Source organism: Neophocaena asiaeorientalis, unplaced genomic scaffold, assembly GCF_003031525.2.
Source record: "Neophocaena asiaeorientalis asiaeorientalis breed wild unplaced genomic scaffold, Neophocaena_asiaeorientalis_V1.1 scaffold198, whole genome shotgun sequence".
NCBI lineage: Eukaryota > Metazoa > Chordata > Mammalia > Artiodactyla > Phocoenidae > Neophocaena > Neophocaena asiaeorientalis.
In genome coordinates, this window is record NW_020175221.1 from 7,134,669 (window position 1) to 7,161,464 (window position 26,796).

At 35.5% G+C, this 26,796-nt stretch overlaps 1 protein-coding gene across 1 annotated transcript in view; it reads right to left on the reverse strand.

Annotated features, from left to right (window-relative positions):
- DDX4 (DEAD-box helicase 4) overlaps window positions 1-26,796 on the reverse strand; it is a 62,804-nt gene that overhangs the window by 31,531 nt on the left and 4,477 nt on the right. The window contains exons 3-6 of the mRNA XM_024765378.1: window positions 22,009-22,069; window positions 5,380-5,457; window positions 2,359-2,436; window positions 79-129 (exon numbers count right to left, since the gene is read on the reverse strand). Coding sequence (XP_024621146.1) covers window positions 79-129; window positions 2,359-2,436; window positions 5,380-5,457; window positions 22,009-22,069 — 268 coding nt within the window. The remainder of the gene's footprint in view (window positions 1-78; window positions 130-2,358; window positions 2,437-5,379; window positions 5,458-22,008; window positions 22,070-26,796) is intronic.

Consider the following 26,796-nt stretch of genomic DNA (forward strand, 5'->3'; position numbering starts at 1 on the left):
TAATTAATCTTAGTTTCTCTTTAGCATGTACTCTGGACACTAAATTCTTAAAGTCACTACAGAAAACAATGAACTTACCTCTCCAGAAACCAGAGCTATCACCTTCTTCAAACTTGTTATTTGAAAAACCTACAAAAAATATAAAATTAAACTTGCACATTTCTGAAAACAACAATTACCTATACCTTTGTAGAAGAAAGAAAGAAAAAGAGAAAGAGAAACATAGAAACAAAGAAACACTCTCTTTACAGGGACTTCTAGTTTTGATGCCCCTTTAAAACAGTATAAACCACATAAACTGTATATATAAATAGTGAATGAGAATTCATACACATTGTATGACAACTTCTTCCTGTGTCAGTTTATAAAATACCAACCAATCTTATATTACCTCAAATGTCATATATTCCTCTATATGTACATGGCTGTGTGTGTGTATATATATCACTATAACCACTATGTACTTTCTATTCAAAATATAAAAACTTTTTAAACTTTATAAATTAACTTGTAATCTCTTCATCTGCTGGAGGACAATACAACTAAATTATAATCCAATATTCAATAATTTTCCCCTTCTCAATAACAAGGAAATTCTGCCAACTTCTTTTTGTTTATAAAATTTTAAAGAAACAATCTTTCATCAAGCTCTGCTTTCAAATTTCTCATTTAATAAAAACTTGTATCTCCAGATTTATGCATCTCTGGAGCATATAGATATATCTCTAAAATTCATTTTAAAAGCATCCATCAAAATATTTTATAAAATTTTAAAAATTTGAGCCTTAATAAAATGATCTTTACTGCAGAGATACTCAGGGAATAATGTAAGTTAAAACTAATGTCAGGGCTTCCCTGGTGGCGCAGTGGTTGACAGTCCGCCTGCCGATGCAGGGGACACAGGTTCGTGCCCCGGTCCAGGAAGATCCCACATGCTGCGGAACGGCCGGGCCCGTGAGCCATGGCCGCTGAGCCTGCGCGTCCGGAGCCTATGCTCCGCAGCGGGAGGGGCCACAACAGTGAGAGGCCCACATATCGCAAAAAAAAACTAATGTCAATATGCAATGCCTATCAATTAGTATCTAACCTAAATAATAAAATACATTAAATTATGGCTTTGGTACTACAGAGACCAATCAGTTACTGTTTGACAGATGTTAAATTTATATGCAGGGACTTCCCTGGTGGCACAGTAGTTAAGAATCCGTCTGCCAAGGCAGGGAACACGGGTTCGAGCCCTGGTCAGGGAAGATCCCACATGCCGCGGAGCAACTAAGCCTGTGTGCCACAACTACTGAACCGGTGCTCTAGAGCCCGCGAGCCACAACTACTGAGCCCGCGTGCCACGACTACTGAAGTCCGCACGCCTAGAGCCCATGCTCCGCAACGAAGAGTAATCCCCGCTCGCTGCAACTAGAGAAAGCCTGCACAGCAGTGAAGACCCAACACAGCCAAAAGTAAATAAATAAAAAATAAATTAAAAAAAATATATATATGCAAAATGTCTACATATCAAGTCATTTAACATCTCAGGTTCAACAAACCTATATACCCTCCAGCATTAAACCTCTTGGAAATTTAATACCCAATTAGCATATAAAAAATAAGTACCCTTTGGCCTCAATATATGATTGGATGACACTTTTTCCTTGAACAGATATGTAATTTCAAAATAAAGATAATCCCTACAAAAAGACTATATATCACAAAACTTGAATTTTGAGTTATTTTATTCATTTAAACATTTGCAATCTTTGAAGTTGGTTCAGAAAAGGATTACGTTCTACTGCCCTCTACAATTGCCCCTTCCCCTCCATACACCTCTCCCAGAAAAGTCAAGTGCTGGGTCTCCAAAATGCTTGAGAAAGTCTTCCACCTACACACTACTGGTCTCGATCTTAAACTCTTACCTAAGTTCTACTTTACAGTTTTTATGGGAAAAAAATGTAATTTCAAAGCTTCTACTGGTTCTTTGCTCAAGTAAAGATGGCGACTCAGATTCACCTTTGGAAGTATAAGATAGATCTCTTGCTTGTGGGAGCAGGGAAAGCAAGTCATGAGTATAGTAGAAAAGAACTGGGGTTCACCTGTGGGGTAAATCAATTTGAAGAGATGTTGCAGCAAGGAGCATGGCTATTAAAAAGAAAAAAAAAAAGCGAAATAGAGTAGCAGACACATCCAAAGCAGCAACTGCTGCTCTAAACTATGACTAGGAAAGTGAAAGCACTCCCTTGTGATCGCCATAAAGTCTTGGGAAAGGCACACACTTTCTATGTATATTAAAGGGAAACAGAATTCAAAGACTATAAAACTTGGGGTCACTTAAGTTTTGATTGTAAGATATCATAAGCAGGTTACCTCTGTTTCCAAAACTCCTTCCAACTCTAAAGCCACCCACTGTGGATGTATTCTCTCTTGTATTAGACTCACCAGGATCTGAAAAAGTTCAGAGAGTGTTAAAACTCTTCAACATACAAAATCAAGTGTGCCATCAATAACTAGGAATTAAATGAATCTGTGGGTTAAGGGAACTCCCAAAGACAGGGAGAGAGTAGTACAGGAACTTATAAAGATAAAATACACCTGCAACTTTTTAAAATCATTAAATTACACCAAAGTAAAAACAAATATACTACTGGTGAAATACAACTGTCTACTAGGTGTTATTTTACTAGTGACCTTTTATCAAGAAATTCAACTCTGATTTTCTATATATTGAAACCTCACCCTGATAGCTATTTACATTATACCCCTATGTGAAAGTCATTGCTACTGAAAATTTTACACTGCTGTCCTGTAATTATTCTGTTACTTATTCAGTTTTCTAGTACTTCAGTCGCTCTCAGTCTTTCCACTTTTTAAAATTAAAATTAGGAAGGGACTACATAATAAAGAAAAAAATGCTATGAATACCACTCCCCTTTACCTCCCACCCCTCCACAGTATGTCCTCATATCAGCCTTATTAGCTTTATCCCCCACTACAAGGCTCTGAACACCCAACATTTTAATTCATAAAACAACTTCCCATACTCCACATTGTGAACTTCTAATATCTTCTACCTTCCTACATGCTGTTCCTTCAGCATGACATTCCCTGCTTTCTTATTTTTCCTAGCAAAATTCTTTTCACTCTTCAAAAGCCGGGCTCAAAAGCCACCTCTTCAGTGAAGTCCTCCTTCAGTCCTCCAGCCATAGTCAATCCTTCAGTCACATTCCCACAGCACACTATGTGTATCTCTTTTTTAGCAATATTTCTTTCCATGTGTTTCTCTACCACTAAATTAAGAATTTTGAGGGCAGAGTTGCTATGGCAAGCAGCACAAGTATTTAAAACAAAAACTTAGAACAGACATCCAAAACAGCATAAACTGCCACTTCAAACTATCATTGGGATAACTATCATTATCTTGTGATCCTCATAAACTGTCTTACCTCCATCTGTAATATCCTAGTGCAGAGGAGTTAAGGGATCTGTGAAACTCCTAATGCCAAATGCAAAATTGCATATATGCAACTATCAGTATTTTCATCAGATTCTAAAGAATGTGTGATTCAGGAAGTTAAGGCTTTTTGGGCCATACTTCACAGAAGATAAAAAGCTAATCAATATATATGTTAAGCAATTAAGAGTCAATTTCAAAACCATGTGACTAGATATGCAAGTTCTGAGAATATCACAGAGATTGAAAATAGCGAAAATGTTAAATGGATCATTCGGGAAAGGGGTTATACTCATGGGTCTTCTATGAATTTCCAGGATTATAGGTAGTATTAAAGATAACTTTTTTTTCTTTTTTTCTTTTAATTTTATTGGAGTACAGATGATTTATAATGTATTAGTTTCAGGTGTACAGCAAAGTGATTCAGTTATACATACACATATGTTTATTCTTTTTCAGATTCTTTTCAAAGATAACTTTTTAAAGTATTAACATTTACAAAGAGTTTTGATCAGAAATTTAATGTATTTCAACCTACAACATATGGAATTAACAATTTATAGTAAAGTCTCTCTCAGTGAAGGCTTCCTCATTTAAAAAGGCTTTATTCAACAATGTTTAGAAGTCTTCATCAAAAAGTATTATAACCCATTCTAAATTAGGATTTTAAAATATATCTAAATATTAAATAGTTCCCTGAGTATAATATCAAGGTATTTGTATTTCTAATCTTAGTAGTATAGTAGCAAACAAAACCCACACTTCAACCTCTTAGCACAACTACATGCTCCAAATCATCAACGACTCTTACTTAATATGCAGGCTTAAAAACCAAAATGTATATAGGCATATTTAACAAATAAATTATTTCCATTAGTAGCAGAAACATGTCAAAACATAAAAGTTTACATTTATGTTAACTGTATCTAAAAATATTAAATTTTCCAAATGGCAAATGAAATACACGAATCAACCTTTAGTTTCCAATGAATAAAAATATCTAGAAGGATTGACGTTTTTCAAAAAATAATAATAAATTCAAAAATAAGTGTCATGTATATTTAAAACTGCCAATTAACCCTAGCTTACGGCATCCCATAAAAGAAATAAATTTATTTAAAAATCCATATGACCATTTAATTTGAGGTTCTAATAATAAATATTTTGTTGCACTATAATAAAACATAGTGCAGAATATTTTCAGCATTTTAATATCAAATGGACTGGAGGAAGGTATTTTGCTGGGTCATTATCTGTCATACCTAGCACTGGTTGTTCTAAAAGTAACAACAAAAAATTCCAATTTTTGGAAAACAACCTCTTAATATTAATGAGCTAACAGAACTGCTTTCCATACTTCCTCTTCTTGAGAAATATAAAACTTAAGAAAGAAGTCGTTCACACCATAATCTTTGGAGCTTTTACAAACATTCCTCCCATGCCAATTGTTGGGAACAATAATCACCAACACCTGAAGAAGCTCTGGGAAGCAACTCTCTTTAACCAATCTATCTAATCAATTTAACTACTGCCTACTATCTTAAAAAAAGTAAAGCAGCGGGCTTCCATGGTGGCGCAGTGGTTGAGAGTCTGCCTGCCAATGCAGGGGACACGGGTTCGTGCCCCGGTCTGGGAGGATCCCACGTGCCGCAGAGCAGCTGGGCCCGTGAGCCATAGCCGCTGGGCCTGCACGTCCGGAGCATGTGCTCTGCAGCGGGAGAGGCTGTGGCAGTAAGAGGCCCACGTACCACACACAAAAAAAGTAAAGCAGCAAAAAATAACAGACATCAAAAAAAAAAAAAAAAACTCATTATCCCAACAAAGTCTACTGTACACTAAGTTATAAAAGATTTTACCTTGCACTAAACAGCCATAAAGGCCTCTATTCATTCCACTATTCAAAACTATTTAACAGAAGATTAAGGAAAGATACTTACCCCTGTTTCCCAAACTCCTCCCAGCAGCAAATCTGCTTCTCATGAAATGATCTCTTCGAGAAGATCCATCATCCATTTCTAAAGCAAATACCATTTGAAGCAAGTCAAAATAACAAAAAAAATACCTTGGTGGTAAGCAAACTTTAAACCTTCTCAAAGTGCCATCCACATGGTAAAGGAAGAATTTTATATAGCACTAAGAAAGATGAAAAGCCTAGTAGAAAAATGGGCTATGAATAAGAATAGGTAGCTCTCCAAAAGAAAGAAAGAAAAAAAAATTGTCTCTCACTCATAATTAAAGAAATTGGAAATCAAAAAAAGGATATAATTTTCTCAACCACAACTGACTGGAAAACAGTTTGCTAATACTGAGACTAATCAAGGACATAGCGAAACAAGCACAAATCATATACAATATTGAAACTATAAACTGGATCAATCTTGATCCTGATTTTAAAAGAAAATACTTTTTGGAAGTATACTAGTATGATTTTCCCTGTGGATATACTCAGATGGTAACAGATACACACAAAGATGTTTTTATAAGCATTGTCTATAATAGCCAAAAAAAAAAAAATCAAAGGAGAACAGGTAAATTACAGTCATTCACAGAACACTGTGCACACTCACAGAACTAAAAACATTAAAGAAGTTGACATTCAACAATAGAATGTTCATAAAAACTGGCCACATGGAAGGCCAAAATGCAAATTCAACAATTTCAAAAATCAGTATCATATACACAAAATTCTCTAATTGCAATGCAATCAATTTGGAAGTTACCAAAAGAAAGACAAATACTGTATATTTTCACTTATATGTGAAATCTAAAAAACAAAACAAGCAAACAAATACACAAAACAGAAAAGAGTAACAGATACAGAAAACAAATAGTGGTTTGCCAGATGGGAGAGGGGTGGGGGAAGGTACGAAATAGGTGAAGGGGATTAAGAGGTACGAACTACCAGTTATAAAATAAATAAGTTACAGGGATGTAATGTATAGCACAGGGAATACAGTCAATGTCTTATATTAACTTTGTATGGTGTGTAACCCAAAAAAAATCAAATCACTGTTATATACCTGAAACTAATATGGTATTATAACTCAAGTATACTTCAATTTAAAAAAATTAGAAATTATTAAATACCAAAAAAACTTGATTAAAATCCTCTTACATTTGGAAATGTATTTCTAAAACACTTCTATATAACATAGCGCAAAGAAAAAAATTACAATGGAACTTTAGAAATACTTAGAATTGTATGATAAAAATGACATATATCAGAACTTAAATTTTTATACAAAAAAAAAGGAACTCAAAAAAAAAAAAGAACTCAAAATTAATGAGCTAAACAGCCATCTCAACTAATAGGAATGTTAGAAAAAGAACAAAATAAATCACACAAAAGTAAAGGAGGAAAAAAATGGTAAGAGCAGAAATTAATGAAATAGGAGAAACACACATATAATAGCGGCTCAACAAAACCAAAACCTAGCTCTTTAGGAAACCAATAACCCACTTTAGGATGAAGGACACACATAGACTGAAAGTGAGGAGATGGAAAAAAGATATTTCATGCAAATGAAAATGACAAGAAAGTGGGGATAGCAATACTCATATCAGACAAAATCAACTTTAAAACAAAAGCCATAAAGAAAGCTAAAGAAGGACACTATATAATGATAAAAGGATCAATACAAGAAGAGGATATTACACTCATTAACATATATACAGCCAATATAGGAGCACCTAAATACATAAAACAAATACTAACAGACATAAAGGGAGAAATGGATGGGAATACAATAATAGTAGGAGACTTTAACACCCCACTGGCTTCAATGGACAGATCTTCCAGACTGAAGATCAATAAGACAACAGAGATCCTAAATGACACAATAGAACAGTTAGACTTAATTGATATTTTCAGGACATTATGGTCAAAATATATACATACACAACGGGAGAGGCCACAACAGTGAGAGGCCCGTGTACCACAAAAAAAAAAAAGAAAAAACATCAATAAAACCAAGATCTGGTTTTTTTTTGTTTGTTTGTTTTTTGTTTCTTGCAGTACGCGGGCCTCTCACTGTTGTGGCCTCCTCCGGTTGCGGGGCACCGGCTCCGGATGTGCAGGCTCAGCGGCCATGGCTCACGGGCCCAGCCGCTCCACGGCATGTGGGATCTTCCCAGACCGGGGCACAAACCCGTGTCCCCTGCATCGGCAGGCGGACTCTCAACCGCTGTGCCACCAGGGAAGCCCAAGATCTGGTTTTTTTGAAATGATAAACAAAATCAAGAAACCTCTGGCCAGGCTCACCAAGAAGAAGAGACAGAGGACCCAAAATAAACAAAGTAAGAAATGAAAGAGGATAAATACCAACTAACACTGCAGAAATACAAAAAAAAATAAGAGAATACTATAGACAATTATATGCCAACAAATTGGACAACCTAGAAGAAATGGACAAGTTTCTAGAAACATACAGCCCACCAAAACTGAATCAAGACAAAACAGATAATTTGAACAGACTGATCACTATAAGTGAAATAGAAACTGTAATTTAAAAACTCCCTGCAAACAAAAGTCCAGGACTGGATGGCTTCACTTCATTGGTACAAGAACTTGTACCAATCTTTCTCAAACTCTTCCAAAAGACTGAGAAGAGGGAATACTCCCAAAGTGATTTTATGAAGCCACCATCACCCTGATACCAGACAAAGACACTACCAAAAAAGAAAATTACAGGTTAGTACCTTTGACAAATATAGATGCAAAAATTCTCAACAAAATATTAGCAAACTGAATCCAAACAACACATAAGAAGGATCATACACCATGATCAAGCTGGATTCATCCCAGGGTCACAAGAATGGTTCAACACATACAAAATCAATGTGACACACCACATCAACAAAACAAAAGACAAAAACCACATGATCATCTCAATAGACTCAGAAAAAGCATTTGATAAAATTCAACATCCATTCATGATAAAAAAAAACCCTTACCAAAGTGGGTATGGAGGGAACATACCTAAGCATAACAAAAGCAATTTATGACAAACCCACAGCCAACATAATACTCAACAGTGAAAAACAACACCTTCACGCTAAAATCTGGAACAGGACAAGTATGCCCACTCTCATTCAACATAGTATTGAAAGTCCTAGCCACAGCAATCAGACAAGAAAAAGAAATAAAAGATATCCAAATTGGAAAGGGAGAGGTAACACTGTCATTATATGCAGATGACATAATATATATAGAACACCCTAAAGACTCCACACAAAAACTACTAGAACTGATAAACAAATTCAGCAAAGTAGCAGAACAAGATTAACATACATAAATCTGTTCCATTTCTTTACACTAACAATGAAATACCAGAAAGGGAAAGTTTAAAAAAAAAATCCCTTTTCAAATCACATCAAAAACTCCTATAAGAGAACACAGGCAAAACATTCTCTGAAATAATCTTACCAATGTTTTCTTAGATCACTCTCCCAAGTCAATAGAAATAAAAGCAAAAATAAGCAAATGGGACCTAATCAAACTTACAAGCTTTTGCACAGCAAAGGAAACCATAAACAAAATGAAAAGACAACCTATGGACTGGGAGAAAATATTTGCTGATGATGTGATCGACCAGGGATTAATTTTCAAACAGCTCATACAAACAACTCAATAACAAACAACCCAATCAAAAAATGAGCAGGAGACCTAAATAGACATTTCTCCAAAGAAGACATACAGATGGCCAATAGGCACATGAAAAGATGCTCAACATTGCTAATTATCTGAGAAATGCAAATCAAAACTATAATGAGGCATCACCTCACATGGGTCAGAATGGCCATCATTTAGAAGTTTACAAATAATAAATGCTGGAGAGGGTGTGGAGAAAAGGGAACCCTCCTATACTGCTGGTGGGAATGTAAATTGGTGCAGCCATTCTGGAAAACAGTATGGAGGTTCCTTAAAAAACTAAAAATAAAGTTACTATATGATATAGCAATCTCACTCCTGGGCATATATCTGGAGAAAACTCTAATTCAAAATGATACATACACCCCAATGTTCATAGCAGCACTATTTACAATAGCCAAGACTTGGAAGCAACCTAAATGTCCATCAAAGATGAATGGATAAAGAAGATGTGGCATATATGTACAATGGAATACTGATCAGTCATAAAAATGACTGAAATAATGCCATCTGCAGCAACATGGATGGACCCAGAGATTATACTAAGTGAAGTCAGAAAAAGAAAGACAAATATCATATGATATCCTTATATGTGAAATCTTAAAAAAATGATACAAATGAACTTATTTAAAAAACAGAAACAGACTCACAGACATAAAAACAAACTTACGGTTATCAAAGGGAAAAGGGGAGGGAGGGATAAATTAGGAGTTTGGGATTAGCAGACACAAACTACTATATATAAAATAGACAACAAGGTCCTAGTGTATAACACAGGGAACTATATTCAGGATCTTGTAATAAACTATAATGGAAAAGAATCTGAAAAGAACATATGTATGTATATATATGTATAACTGAATCACTTTGCTATATACCAGAAACTAACACAACATTTAAGTCAACTATACTTCAATTAAAAAAAAATTTTTTTTAAAGAAACCAATAAAGACTTGCCAGAGTGACAAATCACTAGAAGTCTGATGGAGGCAGGGGGAAGGAAAAGAAAGAAAAGACATAACTGAACAGTATTTGGAGTTTTTTTAAAAAGGAAATAACCTCAAAAACAGTGGGAGGTGCTGTTAAATGGATATAAGGTTTCAATTATGTAAGATAAAAAAGTTTCTAGAGTTCTGCTGAACACTGTGCTTGTAGTTAACAGTAATACTGTACACTTAAAAGTTTAAGAGAGTAACTCTCATGTCATATGCTTTTTACCACAATAAAATAAAAATTACCATGAACAACTTCATACTACTAAATTTAAAACTTACACAGAAAAGTTCCAAGAAAATTAACTCATCAAAACAGACTCAAGAAGCAATAAAAACAAACGAAATTGTCCTAAGAAACTGAACCAGTACTTAAATCTCTGCATCACACCTAAATGTAGTTTCACAGGTGAATTCTACCAAACTCTCAAAGAACAAATCATTCCAATGTCATACAAGTCCACCAGAAAACAGAAAGAGGAATTATACCCCAACTCATTCCACAAGGCCATCGTAATTTTGATATGACAAGACAGAAGAAAATTATAAACCCCTCTTACTCATAAGTAGATACAAAATCTCAAAAACACATATTAGCGAATCAAGCCCAACAATAACTAAACAGATAAAACACTATGACCAAGTTGGGTTTATTCCGATATGCAAGGGTATTTTAACATCAGAACATCTAAAAAGGTAATTAACAACCTTAACAGATTAGAAAAGAAAAAACTAATTATCCCCACAGATTGAAGTAAATAATACAATTCAACACCATTCATGACTGAAAACATATACTTAGCAAACAAGGAAAAAAAGAGATGTTCATGGCAGCTTTGTTCATAACAATAAAAAAGGAAACAACTCAAATGTGCACCAAGAAACGAATTAAAATATGTGGTATATAGTCACACAACAGAGTTTTACATACACTGTGTTCTATATTATATAGTATTATATATATGGTAGATTCACACAGCAGAGTATAATTATAAATGAACTACAACAATTGGCAACACAGATAAAGAATAAAGAAAGAATACTGAGTGAAAAATCCAAATTGCGGAACAAAAACTATTTATGGTACAGCACCATTTTTGTAAAACTTAAAGAAGCAAACTTAAATATAGTGTTTGGGGAGACATACGTATGTGATAAAGCTTTTTTTTTGAAAAGGAAGGGAAAGAACGCAGGATGGGGACTGGACAACAGAACAGGAAAATGATACATAAACAATATAACAATGTTAATAGTGTTCTTAAAAATGGGTGGTAGTTCAAAACATTTATGAAGCTTTATAATTTGCAAATGTGACATTTTTAATATAGTAGGTTTTTTTTATGAAAAGTCCTTCAATAAAAGTTCTATCAATAAAATAAAGTCACAAGGTAACAATTATTCTTTGAATTCTTACTGTCACTACTTGCCACATATTAGGGTAAAAAAAAAACTTTCAAAAATAAAAAATGCTAAAAGACATTTAAGTCACATATCCCTCTTCTGTACGTTCCTCCTCTAGCATCAGAATTCATACTAGTTTCCTTCTCTCTTGATTAGGCTAAACATTTCGTCAAGTAACCTAAAGGCTTCTGAGTTCCAGGTAGTAGTAAATAGGTAAAGCTCAGATGCTCTCAGATGACGGAAAGCTCAAAGCCAACTTAAGAAGATCTATTCAAAAATCTAACTGCTCCGACATTCAAGGGACTCCTCATGAAGGAAGTACCAATTTCAGCATCACAGTAAGAAGTAGCTTTGCTTTTGGTAAAGAGAAAAGGGAAGGGGACATTACAAGGACAAGAACATTCCAGGCAAGGACACAGCCAGAAAAATTAACAATTTTCCAAACACTAGTTTCTAATGTTTGCCAGGCTCTCCCCAAATATACAAGATGAGAATAGCCATGCCTTAGCTGGCTCAAATTTTAAAGCTATGCTGTATAATACAGTAGTGCCTAGCCACATGTGACTATTTAACTTCAAAATGAATTAAAATTAAATAGAATCAAAAATTCAGTTACTCGGTTGCACGAGTCATGTTAGTCATGTTTCAAGTGCTCAACAATCAAATATAACTTGTAGTTCAACAGCCAAATGCAGTACAACTAGAGAATATCTGCATCCTTGCAGAAAGTCCTAATCAGCACTGGTCTAAGACTGGTAGTTCCCAAGCTGTATCACTAAGACATAAATGGAAAAAGGAATAAAGTACTCACTCATTCTCTATAGTGAATCAACATATAAAGCAAATGTTGCAATGGTACTCAAATACGTAAGAAAGCAACTTGTGTATAAGAAATGGCAAGCCCTTAGAGTCAACAGGAAATGTTTTAGGCTCAAGAAACAGACTAACATACCTTTCAATCAACTAAAGTTTCTGTATACTCTCCCCAAGATTTCCTGTCTCTGTTAGAAATCAGAATAGTAGTTACTCCTGACAGAGGGATTGTACCTTGAAGGGAGACACAGGAGGGCTTCTAGGGTTCTCCTATAATGCATTGTTTCTTGATCTGGGTGCTGGTTACAAGGGAATGTTCAGCTTGTAAAACTCCAGTGACCTGTACACTTATGATATGTATATTACTCAATTAAAAATACTGAATCTGTGTGTACACTATGCTTCAACAAAAAAAAAATTATTTAGTTAAAGAAGAACCTGGCCTGGCCTAGACACTTCTGTGGACAAATTCTACTAAACTTATAAAAATCAGGTAATTTCCATGTTCCAGAGCTTATTTTTCTTTTAAATGAAAAGCCTGAAAACAGAATCAAATGAGAATAACTTAAGAAAACTACAGGCCAATCTTTTTTCTTTTTTTTTTGCAGTACGCGGGCCTCTCACTGTCGTGGCCTCTCCCGTTGCGGAGCACAGGCTCCGGATGCGCAGGCTCAGCGGCCACGGCTCACGGGCCCAGCCGCTCCACGGCATGTGGGATCTTCCTGGACCGGGGCACGAACCCGCGTCCCCTGCATCGGCAGGCAGACTCTCAACCACTGCGCCACCAGGGAAGCCCCAGGCCAATCGTATATAATTCAAAAAGTGCTAAATAAAACACCTAATTTCATCCAGTTCTGCAATAAAATAACTATATTTATCCAAGGAATGAATTTATCCTAGAAACTTATCCTAGGAACATGAAGTTAGTTCAAGTTAAAAAAAAAAATCCAATTGATATAACCACTATGGAGAACAGTATGGAGATGCCTTAAAAAACTAAAAATAGAACTACCATATGACCCAACAATCCCAACACTGGGCATATACCCAGAGAAAACCATAATTCAAAAAGACACATGCACCCTAATGTTCACTGCAGCACTATCAGCAACAGCCAGGACATGGAAGCAACCTAAATGTCCATCAACAGAGGACTGGATAAAGAAGATGTGGTACACATATATATAATGGAATATTACTCAGCCATAAAAAGGAATGAAGCGGGGTCATCTGTACAGACACGGATGGACCTAGAGACTGTCACACACAGTGAAGTAAGTCAGAAAGAGAAAAACAAATATTGTATATTAACATATATGTGGAATCTGAAAAAATTGGTATAGACAATCTTACTTACAAAGCAGAAATGGAGACACAGATGTAGAGAACAAACATACAGATACCAAGGGGGAAAGGGGGAGGTGGGATGAATTGGGAGATTGGGATTGACATATATACACTATTGATACTCTGTATAAAATAGATAACGAATGAGAACCTACTATGTAGCACAGGGAACTCTACTCAATGCTCTGTGGTGACCTAAATGAGAAGAAAATCCAAAGAAGAGGGGATATATGTATACATATCGCTGATTCACTCTGCTGTACAATATAAACTAACACAATATTGTAAAGCAACTATGCTCCAATAAATAAATAAAATCTAAATAAATTAATTTTAAAAATAAAATAGAAAATCCATTTATTTCCCTACACTAACATATTTAAAGAAGAAAAACAAAAGAAATCAGTAATTCCAAAAAAAAAAAAGCACTGGCTAACTTTCAACTGCCATTCCTGAACAAAACTAATAGTCAAGCAGAAAGGAAAGAAACTTCCTTGGCATGAATGAAAAAAAAATTAACAGAAGCCTAAAGCAAACATTACACTTTAATTATAAAAAATGTGGCGCATTCCCACTGAAATGAGGAAAAGCCTAAATGCTTGTTACTTCTACTACTATTCAATGAATGGTAGATTTGTCAAGCGCTTCAAGACAAAAAAAAAAAAAGAATAAAATTGTATGAGATGAAATCTGCATCAGACATCATGAGGGAAGAGAAAGAATGCTTAACAGATGGTTCTGGGAAAACTGGGTTGCCATATGCAGATAAAATGATCTCTATTTCACACCATATTCAAAAGGATGGATTCAACTGTACACTTAAAAATTGTTAAGATGAGAGAACTTATTCAACTTGATAAAGTATAGCAAAAAAAACCCTATAGCTAACATCATACTTAATAATGATTAACTCAAAAGTTTTCCCACTAATATCAGGTATAAAGCAAGGACATGCCCTCTCATCACTCCTTTTCAACATCATACTGGAAGTTCTATCTAAAAAGTATACATATTGGGAAGGAAGACATACAACATAATACTCTTTTTTCACAAATGACACGATCATCAATGTAGACAACCCAAAAGAACTGACAAAAAAACTTCCTGGAATTAACGTGCAATTTCAGCAAGGTTGGCGGATACAAGGTTATTACACAAAAGTTAACTGCATTCCTACACACCAGCAATGAACAAGTAGAATTTGAAATAAAAAACACATTACCATTTACATTAACACCCCAAAAAATGAAACTGTTGGGTGTAAACCTAACAAAATATGTAGATCTATATGTGGGAAACTATAAAACTCTGGTTAATGAAATCAAAGAAAAACTAAATAGACTGAGAGATAATTCCACATTCATGGATAGGAAGACTCCATACTGTCAAGATGTCAGTTCTTCCCAACTTGACCTATAAGTTCAATATCAATCAAAATTGCAGCAAGTTATATATTTTGTGGATATCAACAACTGATTTTAAAGTTTATATGGAAAGACAAAAGACCCAGAATAGCCACCACAATATTGAAGGAGAACAAAGTTGGAGGTCTGACACTACCCAACTTCAAGACTTACTATAAAGCTATAGTAACCAGGCCAGTGTGGTATTAGCAAAATAACAAAAGATCAATGGAACAGAACAGAGAGCCTAGAAATAGACCCATATTAATATAGTCAACTGATCTTTGACAAAAGAGCAAAGGCAATAAAATGGAGCAAAGAAAATCTTTTCAACAAATGGTGCTGGAACAACTGGACATCCACATGATATTAAAAAAAAAAAAAAAAAAAATAATCAAAGGAAAAAAAAAAAAAAAAGAAGAGAAAAAAAAGAATCTAGAGCAGACCTTACACCCTTCACAAAAATTAACTAAAAATGGATCACAGACCTAAATGTAAATGCAAAACTATAGAACTCCTAGAATATAACAGAAGAAAATCTAGATGACCTTGAGAATGGCAATGGCTTTTTAGATACAACACCAAAGGCATAATCCATGAAAGAAATAATTGATAAGCTGGACTTCACTAAAATTAAAAACTTCTCTGTGAAAGATATGTCAAGTAAATGAAAAGACAAGCCACACACTGGGAGAAGATATTTGCAAAAGACATATCTGATAAAAGACTGTTATCCAAAATAAATAACTCTTAAAATTCAACAATAAAAAAACCCAATTAAAAAAATGGGTCAAAGACCTTAACAGTCACCTCATCAAAGAAGCATATAGGGCAAATAAGCATATGGAAAGATGCTCCACATGACAGGACATCAGAGAAATGCAAATTAAAACAATAAGATGCCACTATATACCTATTAGAATGGCCAAAATCCATAACACTGACAACAAATGCTGAGGAGGATGTGGAGCAACAAGAACTCTCATTTATTGCTGGTGGGAATGCAAAATGTTACAGACACAATTTGGAAGACAGTCTGGTTGTTTCTTACAAAAATAAACATACTCTTAACCATACCATCCAGCAACTATGCTCCCTGGTATTTATCCAAAGGAGTTGAAAACTTATGTCCACAAAGAAACCTGCACATGGATGTTTCTAACAGTTTTATTCATAACTGCCAAAACTTGGAAGCAACAAAGATGTCCATCAGTAGGTGAATGTTTAAAACAAAAAACAAAAAACCTGTGGTACATTCAGACTATAGAATGTTATTCAGTACTAAAAAAATAAAAAATAATAATACCTATCAAGCCATGAAAAGACAAGGAGGAAGCTTAAATGCATATTACTAAGTAAAAGGAGCCAATCTGAAAAGGCCAAATACTGTATGATTCCAGCTATACGACCTTCTGGAAAAGGCAGAACTATGGAGACAATAAAAAGATCAGTGGTTGCTAGGAGTTGAAGGAGAGGGCAGGGATGAATGGGTGGAGCATGGAGGATTTTTAGAGCAGTGAAAATATTCTGTATGATACTATAATGGTGGATACATGTCATTACACATTTGTGCAAACCCACAGAATATACAACACAATGAGTGAACCATAATGTAAACTATGGATTTTGGGTAATAATGATGTGCCAACGTAGATTCATCAATTGTAACAAATGTACTACTCTGGTGGGGGAGGTTGGTAGTTGGGGAAGCAGAGCATGTGTCAAGACAGGGGGTTTATGGGAACTCTATACCTTCCCTTTAATTTTGCTGTGACCCTAAAATTGCTCTAAAAAGTAGTTTTTAATCATTTTTTACCTTAAAAAATGATTAAGACAGTAAATTTTATGTTACATTTATGTTACCAAGATTTAAAAAAAAAAGCCCTCCACTATCACTGAAGACCCATGGCCCAAGTTGACGAGAAAAACCCTAACGTCAAAGATTCTTTTTTGTGAGCCCTGTATGTACACTCATACTACATATACTATGTCCTGATTTGGCACCCAAATAAATATGGCCATCATGAATTTTTTTTTAAAAGTACAGATTCAGATGAATAAAATTTAAATGTGAAAGGTAAAACTCTAAAGATAACTTAGGTGGTTACTTTTTTGACACAGAGGTAGGGAAAAGCATCTTAACTAAAAGTGCAAAAGCAAATCAGAAAGCAAAAAAAAAATTAATTTAATGGCTTTGAATTAAAATTTTTGATCAGTAAGGAATATCATGGACAAAGTTGATAGATAATAAATGGAAGATATTCACAATGTCTAAATCAGAAAAAAAGTGTAAAATCTTGAACATACAAAGAATGCCTGCCAATCAACAAGAGGAAGAAAGCAAACCCAATAGAAAAATGGACTAAATATATGATAGGCAACTTACAGAAGTGGAAACCCAAAAAGATAACATGCATGCATATGAAGAGACAGTTAAGCTAATAAATAATCAGATAAGCGAATTTAAAACAGAGATTTTACTATATACCCAATAGGCTGGCTAAAAGCACAAGACTGAATAGTAATGTCAACGGAATGTAAGAACCCTCAGGTCCTACTTGTGGGAGTATAGACTGACATAGCTATTCTGGAAAGCAATTATTAAATATTTAATCAAACTAAGTATTTATACACCCCATGACCCTGTAATTCCTCTCCTGAGTCCATTACCCAAAGAATTCTCACTTAGACCCATAAAGGGACATGTAAAAGAATGTTCATCCTTGTGGTGCTGGAGGGGAATAAGAGGTAATTACAGTGTCCATCATGGGGATAGGGAGGAGATAAAACTTGGTGATAAAGTATATGAAATACCATACAGTAGTTAGAAATAATGCAATCAATTAACAATTAGGAATATGTCATAAACATAGTGGTGGGGGGTAAGAAAAAATTATGAGATCTTCAGCACAGTAACATTTTTCTAAGTTAAAATTACAAGCACACAAAAAAATAGGCACACGTAACAACATATCTTTTAAAACACACACACAAAAAGAATGGCTGCTTCAGGGAAGTAGAAGAATAAGAATTCCCTGACACTTCTAATAGCTAGTCTAGGAAGAATTCAAATCATTCAAAAATGGGTAAAAAAGAAATCAGCAAAGGCAGCACAGGATCTGTTCAATACAACAAGGAAAGAGAGAGGAGGGAAGGATGAAACAAGAAATGAGAGCTTAGAAAACTTAAATCCTCTAGAAAAGCACAACATGATTCCTCTCTAAGAAAACTGCTCTCCCCAACAAAACAGCCTAGCCCTGGCCCAATCACTTAAGAGTAGAACCCATCAGTCAAGAAGCTGTGTCCAGGCACAGGGTTGAGTTTTTAATGTTCCACTTTTAAATACAAAAAGGCAGGCAAGGATCACCAGACTTTTGAAGAAAGTCACCTAAATGAAACAAAACAAACACAGGGAAAAAGAAGTCTAAGAACCAGCAAAGGGAACAGAAATAACATTCAAATGAAATTATAATAATCCTCAGAGAAAAAAATAAGAAAATAAGTAAAGGGTATGAATTTCAGATTTAAAAGGCCCACTCACTGTCTATATACACTAAGTGTATAATAAATAAAAAGTTCCACATCAAGTTACACAATCATAAAATTTTCAGAATACAGAAGACAAAGTAAGATCCTAAAAGCTTTAGAAGAGTTTAGAAAAAGTCATATACAAAGGACCAGAACTCAGATTATCAAACTAAGCAGCATCACTAGTATTTCACATACAATGAAGCAATTATAAAGTTTTGGGGGAAAATTATTTCCAACCTAAAATGTTACTCAAAGTAGGAATCAATCTTCTGTTTTTATGAATCAATTATGAAAGTAAAGATATTTGCAATCTCTCAAATTTCTTTCCCATGCTTCCTTTCCCAAGAAGCTGCAGGAAAATGGGCTCCACTGAAGTGGGGAGGCAGGGGAATCAAGATAGAAAAAACATGGGATTCAGGGAAAAGAAAGGTGACACACGAAAGAGGTGAAGGGTAATTCTTGGGATGAGAGGCTAGAGAGGCAAGTCTATCCTGGAGAGGATAGAGGAATCAGGAAAAAATGAAACTGATAGATCACTGTATACATGATAGAAACTAACCATGAATATAGCCTGATGCATATTCATGCTTAGAAAGATGTGTTAAAAACTATGAACGTAAATAGATATGAATAAATAGCTGTGCTTCTGGCAGAGGGTTTTGAAGTAAATTAGCAATAGAAACACAGATCAAGTAAACAAGGTAATGATTAACTCTAGTAAAAACAAAACAGAAGATTGAATAATAAAGGAAATGCAACCATAATATATTACATGGTTCACGTATGAATGATATATACACAGCCGTGATACAAAAACTGAGTATAGCTTTTTATGCAAAAAGTGTGGTAACTATTAGGAGAGTGCGAAGGGAAGAAGTGTGAGTGGAGTATATAGGGGAAAGGTGGGGAGCTAAATATTGGTATCGGAGGAGGGTTGGAGATCAAGTAAACAAGGTAATGATTAACTCTAGTAAAACAAAACAGAAGATTGAATAATAAAGGAAATGCAACCATAATATATTACATGGTTCACGCATGAATGATATATACACAGCCATGATACAAAAACTGAGTATAGCTTTTTATGCAAAAAGTGTGGTAACTATTAGGAGAGTGCGAAGGGAAGAAGTGTGAGTGGAGTATATAGGGGAAAGGTGGGGAGCTAAATATTGGTATCGGAGGAGGGTTGGATCCAGGACCCACCACCTAATCCCCTCCACCCACCCCCTACCCCCAAGGATACCAAAATCCCTGGGCGCACAGGTCCCTCATATAAAATGGTGTCATCTTTGCATATAACCTAACATCCTCCACATACTTTAAATGATCTCTAGATTACATATAATACCAAATACAATGTAAATGCTATATAAATAGTTGCCAGTGGAGGGCAAATTCAAGTTCTGCTTTTGGGAACTTTCTGGAATTTTTTTCCAAGTATTTTTCATCCATAGTTGGTTGATTCATGCAGAAATCTAAACAATCAGAGTTGAAAGACTGTCAACAGACACTCGTGGTTAAACCTGAGAGCCAAGATTTCACTTCATTTTCTTTCTTTTCACAACTATATTTAAGTTTTTCCACTATTTTTTTTTGCAATAAGAGTATGTAGGTATTAACTTAGTATAGCATTCATTGGCCTAGTATGTATTTCTGTAATAAGGAAATCTATTTTCATGAAAAAAATATTTTACTTAAAAAAGAGCTACCAAAGTATTTGTTATCCAGAAGGTGAGCAGGCAATCTATATTTTTCATTATTTGATTTTATATCATTAGCCTGAACATTCAAGATCTAATGCTAAGAACAGTCCAGGGTTTTAGTTGGTGGCTATTTCAATCTAGTTTACTGATGATTTCACTACAAAGTCACGTTATACCTTAATATGCTATAGACCCAAACTTTCATTCCCTTACAAAAATTCTTTGACACCTCACAGAACAAGGTTTCTCCTGATTACGCAATGATCTATGCATATAGATGTGTTAAGAAGTATAGATTACTTTTACCCAATTTTCTTTTCTGAATACTTCAAGTACACACACATGCATGTGGTTAGCCTGCTGCTGGGGTTTCAGCAGGCATAAATTTCATAAACTTCTGAGAATCTGAATATTCTATATTAAACCGATGCATTTAAATGTTTACAAAAGACAAATGCATCTTGGTAATAGCAAAAGCATTTCTTCTAAACTCAGCTTCCTTCTATCAAGAGAATTACTCTAAAAAAAAGAGAGAGAGAGAGAGAATTACTCTGAAATTAAGGTGAACATGGGAATTAAATTTGCTTTAACCCAATGAACTCTGATTCTCAAACTCCCCTTCACATTTTAGAAACTACCTCTCCACAGGTTTTTTCACTTTGGGACAGGCTTCAGTGAGCCAGTAGCTTCCTAGACTATAAAATGTTTTACCTCATCCACTAATTTTTCATGAGAGAAATGAAACTACCTGGTGTCACCAGGCCCTCTCTTGCATCAGAGTAAGACTTAAAAGTAGTAGTTACTCAAATTCATAGAGACTCACAGTAAATTCACAGTAACTCAAATTCATAGAAAGTAAACAGTGATTGCCAAGAGCTGAGGAGACGAAGGACTGGCGAGTTATTGTTTAATGGGCATGAAGTTTCAGTTTGGGAAGATGAAAAAATTCCAGAGGTAGATGGTGGTGATGGCTGCACAGCAATATGAATGTCCTTAATGTCACTGAACTGTACACTTAAAAATGGTTAATACAGTTAATTTCGTGTTACGTGTATTTTACCACAATAAGAAAAACTGAAGAAAAATAGTAGAACTAGCATTTCAGCCTGCTTTGGACTTCAACAAAATGAAACACTACTGCCATAAGTTTAACTTCCTAGCCCAGGTCCTACCACTTCCACCCATCTTCCCATCCACATCAACTTTATAAAATATGTAGGCGAACCAGATGGAAATAAGTGGTAGGAGAAAACAACAGCTCCCTTATCTTGATTTGTTTCTCTTATTTGCCTAGGACCTCCCCTAAATTTGTTTTCAGATCCCAAAGAAACTCATATTATCTAGATATGAGTTGGGTTTAAACAGTTATCCTGACAGGTCACCACCACTGCAACCTGCTTCAACACCTTACAGAGTCCAATCTCCTACTGCCTTATATCAGGAATCCTGACAGTTCCCTAAGCAGCCTGAAAGCCAAACATGCAACTTCCAGGTTGGGCAAACGTTTTACAGCAAACCTACTAAATCAAAGGATACACTCTATAGCACTACACTCTCTCCTGTCTCCTTTCCTTTAGCTGTAAGTGGCCCCCAACCCAAAATATTCAAGCCAGAATGAATTCTCACTAGAAAACATCCTCTACAAGACATCTACTAGTCAGCTCCTCATCCACTGGATGAAGCCCTTAACCTAAAAACGGTTTTACATTTTTGCCTTAACACATACCTGACAATGAAGCCAGAGTCCTGTTAAAAGTGTCTCCATTTGCTCCAGAAGAATACCTATCCTGTAAGAAAAAAGAAAAGACTAGTTTTCTACTTTGAATAATAAAAATGTGTAATCTATCTCACAAATATTACAAAATTTTAACAACTGGGTTTTGTTCAGAACGAAACAATTATAGAATGTAAGATTTTCTGAGTCACTGCATGTTCCTTTATTAATTACTCTAAAACACCACCACTTTAACATTGTACGTATAGCGTATTAATATATCACTTAAAACACTGGTCAGCAAACTACAGCCACAAGAGAAATCTGGTGGGCTACCAGTTTTTGTAAATAAAGTTTTACTGGAACACAGCCACCCTCAGTTCATCTAGGTATGTCGATGGCTGCTTTTGCATTACAATAGCAAAGTCGCCACAGAGACCATAAGGCCTTCAAAGTTTAAAATGTTTACTACCTGGCCCTTTATGGAGTTTGCTGACACCCAACTTCAAATAAAACTTTAGCCACCCTACTTGAAAAGTATAATCAAATACTATTATTATATAACTACAATAATCAAAGTAATACATGAATAAATCAATACCTGCCAATACACAATATAGGTTACAGAGTTCAGTATTTTACAGTATACTCATCAAATCTGTACAGAATAAAGTAGAGCACAGAAGGAGAGTGGTAGATAACAATTTCTACAGTAAAGCACTACAGAAATTTATTTTTAAACTTCAATTGTTTTTATATGAAGTGAAACTAATGTACTCACATTATTAAAAAAAGAATTAATTCTAAAGCAAAGAAAACCTCACTTATGCACTAAAAACAGTGTATCTACAGATGTATCTCGCAGGTGCACTAAAAATCCAATGAAATGGTGGATGCCAGCTACAGGTCAGAATATTCATGGTTAATTTCAATCAAATTTGTCACAGAAATAGTTCAAGATTGCCTTTAATGCTTCCAAATACTGACTGTTCCATTTTCCCTACTTCAGTCTCAAAATTTATTCGCTATTAATACATATGCATTATGCTTGCAATGGTGTAACGACTGTTGGACTCAGAAAATTCATAGCTAAATGTCAAGTTAATTTTGGAACCTTCCAACATTTCTCAGGGTATTCCTGGGTTAATGACAACATGAGTAACATTTTTCTCACTTCCAACTCCTAGGATGTCCTTATCATCATTAAATCTTTATTTCCTCTCAAACAAGCTTCCTCTACTTAAGGCAAAACTTTTGAACAGAGCTCTGAAATTCTTGCACATCAAAATCAGAATTCAATAATTTAAAAATGAAAAGTGACCTAAAATTTACAGATGATACTTTAATTAACTGATTGCATTAGAAGAATCACAATATTTTTTCAAATAAATTCCTTTAAATAAACCCAAAGCTGGAGGGAGCGTACCAAGGTAGGTCTCTTCAGGTAATACTTTTATCTAAAATTTCTTTCACAAAAGACACTAAATGACTTTAAAAACTACCTTTATAAAGCTCGAAAGTCATCCAGTTATTTTTCCGACTTATTAAAAATAGACAATAGAATCCTGGAAATGGCTTGGGCTACAGTAAAAAGTTCCAATTTATGATTACCATAGACATTAAAACAAGAAAAGTAATCCAGTTTTCCCTGTTTAAACTGAAACCCTGAAGACTTCTTTCTCTTTTCTAGTGGCCAAAGTATTACTGGATGAATAGAGCCCCAAAAAGGGCTGGTTTTATAAGTGTTATAACACTTTCAGCATTATATAACTGATAAAAAAGTAATGAAACACTCTGGCACCAAAGAATCGAAAAATTACTATTATTAGACAATCTTCAGACTGTGGAATTTAATGTCCCAAATACATTCCAAGGCAAATTTTTAAAAAAAAATTTTTTCAACAGAATTCATCTTTCATCATAAAAAATCCTTAACCTTTTTCATTACCTTAAAAATAAATTAACTTCATATTTCCTTCCAGCTATTGCATCACTTCTCTGCTCCTTTGTAGGCAAAACATCTTGTCTACAGTTGCTGCCTCCACTTTCTCATATTCTATTTTTCCTTCAAGCCACTCTAGTCTAGCCTCCATCCTCACCTCTGCTCTGAAAAAGCTTATAATAAGGATATTATGTAATAAAATTACTACTTTTATGTTTCATCCTACCAGAACTCTCAGCAGCATTTGAAACAACAGACTCTCCTTCCTCTTTCCAACATTCTTCTCTGGCTTAAGGAACACACACTCCCCTGGTTTTCCTCTTGCCCCACTGGCCACTCCCTCCTCAATCTCCTTTGCCAGCTCCTCCTCTAACGTTCCTTTAAAGTTGGAGTGCCCCACAGTTCATGGCACAGCCCTCAGTCTATTTTACTCTATCTAACTTTACCCAATCTCACAGCTTTAAATCCCATTAATATATAGGTAATTCCCAAATTTGTATCTATAGCTCTGATCCCTCTCCTAAGCAACAAATTCATATTATCTACTGACTGGCATTCCTACTTACATGTTTTCTTAGGTATCTCAAAATGAACACAGCAAATTCAGGATTCTTGATTTTTTTCCCCTCCCAAATTTGTTCATCTTCCACATATTTCCCATTTCAGTAAAGAGCACCATCATCTATCTAGTTGCTTAAATTTAAAAACCTGGCATCACTCTCTCTTTCATTCCCCATATCCAGCCCATCCAGTCCTATCAGCTCTATGTCCACCACTATCTCCAGGGTCCTTTCCCTCTCCTTTTCTCTTTCCTTCTTGGATTTCATTTTCTACCAATCTTGTCTTATCTCACTGTGCTACAGCCATACTTGCTATAGCAGATTGAATAATGGCCACTCAATGATATTGTCCTAATTCCTGAAAGGTGTAAATGTTATCTTATTTGGAAAAAAGAGATCGAGCAGATATAATTAAGAATTCTGGGACTTTCCTGGAAGTGCAGTGGTTAAGAATCTGCCTGCCAATGCAGGGGACACGGGTTCGTGCCCTGGTCCGGGAAGATCCCACATGCCGTGGAACAACTAAGCCCGTGTGCCACAACTACTGAGCCCACGTGCCCTAGAGCCCGTACTCTGCAACAAGAGAAGCCACTGCAACGAGAAGCCCGCACACTGCAACTGAAGAGTAGCCCCCGCTTGCTGCAACTACAGAAAGCCCACACGCAGCAACGAAGACCCAACGCAGCCAAAAATTAAAAAAAAAAAAAAATTCTGAAATGAGGAGATTACCCCAGATTATCACAGTGGGCTCTAAATGTCATCACAAGTGTCCTTATGAGAGGCAAAGGGTATTAAGACAAACACAGAGAAGGCCTGTAAAGACAGCAGAAAGAGAGGCAGCCACAAGCCAAGGACTGCCCATAACCACTAGAAGCTGGAAGAGGCATGGATTCTCTCCTAGAGCCTACAAAAGGAAGACAGCACTGCTGACACCATGATTTCTAACTTCTGGCCTCCAGAACTGTAAGAGAAATTTTTCTGTTACTGTAAGCCACCTAGGTTGTGGTAATTTGTTACAGCAGCCATAGGAAACTAATACATTGTACTTCCTCCTGTTGCCCTGATACCCCAAGTTTGTTCCCTTCTCTGGATCTTTACACATCATGTCCTACTGGGACTCCTTCAGGTCTCCAGCTCATGAGTCATAGTCTCAGGGAAGCTTTTCCTCTCCAAGTAATCTAAATCTACCCCATCCCAATATCTATCTCTCTCTCTCTTTCTCTCTCTCTCTCTCTCTCTTTCTCTCCCTTTCTCTCTCTCTCTCTCTCACACACACACACAGAGTTTCCTGATTTTTAATATAGTATTTTTCACTCTATATTTGATTTTCAATGTGTTTATTCTGTGTCCCCCAGTAAAACAGAACATCCATGACAGTGAGCCCCTTATCTATCACGTTCACCACTCTCTCCAGCACCAAGTATGGCTGAAATAAAAATGTGCTGGGACTTTCCTGGCAGTGCAGTGGTTAAGAATCTGCCTGCCAATGAAGGGGACATGGGTTCGATCCCTGGTCCGGGAAGATCCCACATGCCACGGAGCAACTAAGCCTGTGTGCCACACTACTGAGCCTGCGCTCCACAACTACTGAAGCCTGTGCGCCTAGGGCCCGTGCTTTGCAACAAGAGAAGCCACCGCACCACAACGAAGAGTAGCCCCTGCTCACTGCAACTAGAGAAAGCCAGCAAAGCAACAATGACCCAATGCAGCCAAAAAATAATAATAAAAATGTGCTGAATGAGTCTCAGGTCTTAACATTACCTTATTTTTAGAACACTTAGCTATAAAATATTTATAACCTCTTTATCCATTCAAATGAACCAACTGAGAAATTTCAAAATGTTTTAAACATAAGGGTTCTCACAGGTAGCTACAAATAATCTATTTGCATTTTGATGAACACATTTCTTTTTACCTTATACGTACTCATTATTTTCAATTCTGGAATATCTTACTTTTTTTTTTTTTAGATCTTTTGTCTTTCCAAACAAATGAATACTTCCATTAACATGTTAAGTTGTTTTTTTAAAAACATGGTAGGGTTTTGATCTCAATTGCTTGTCAGGTCTGCTACTCAAGCAAACTTATAGCTGGACAGCTTATGAACCTTGAAGATGCCTCTTCCCTGTCCATTCAGTGACCTATACAGACAGTTCATGTGTTTCTTCCCCAGCCCTTTAAGGACCTTTGCAAATATCCTCCATTTTATGCCCAGAATACCCTGAAATGCATCAGAGTACTAAATCAACTTGTACATAATACCAAGATCTCATTTCCTATTCTAGGTTCCATGTCAAA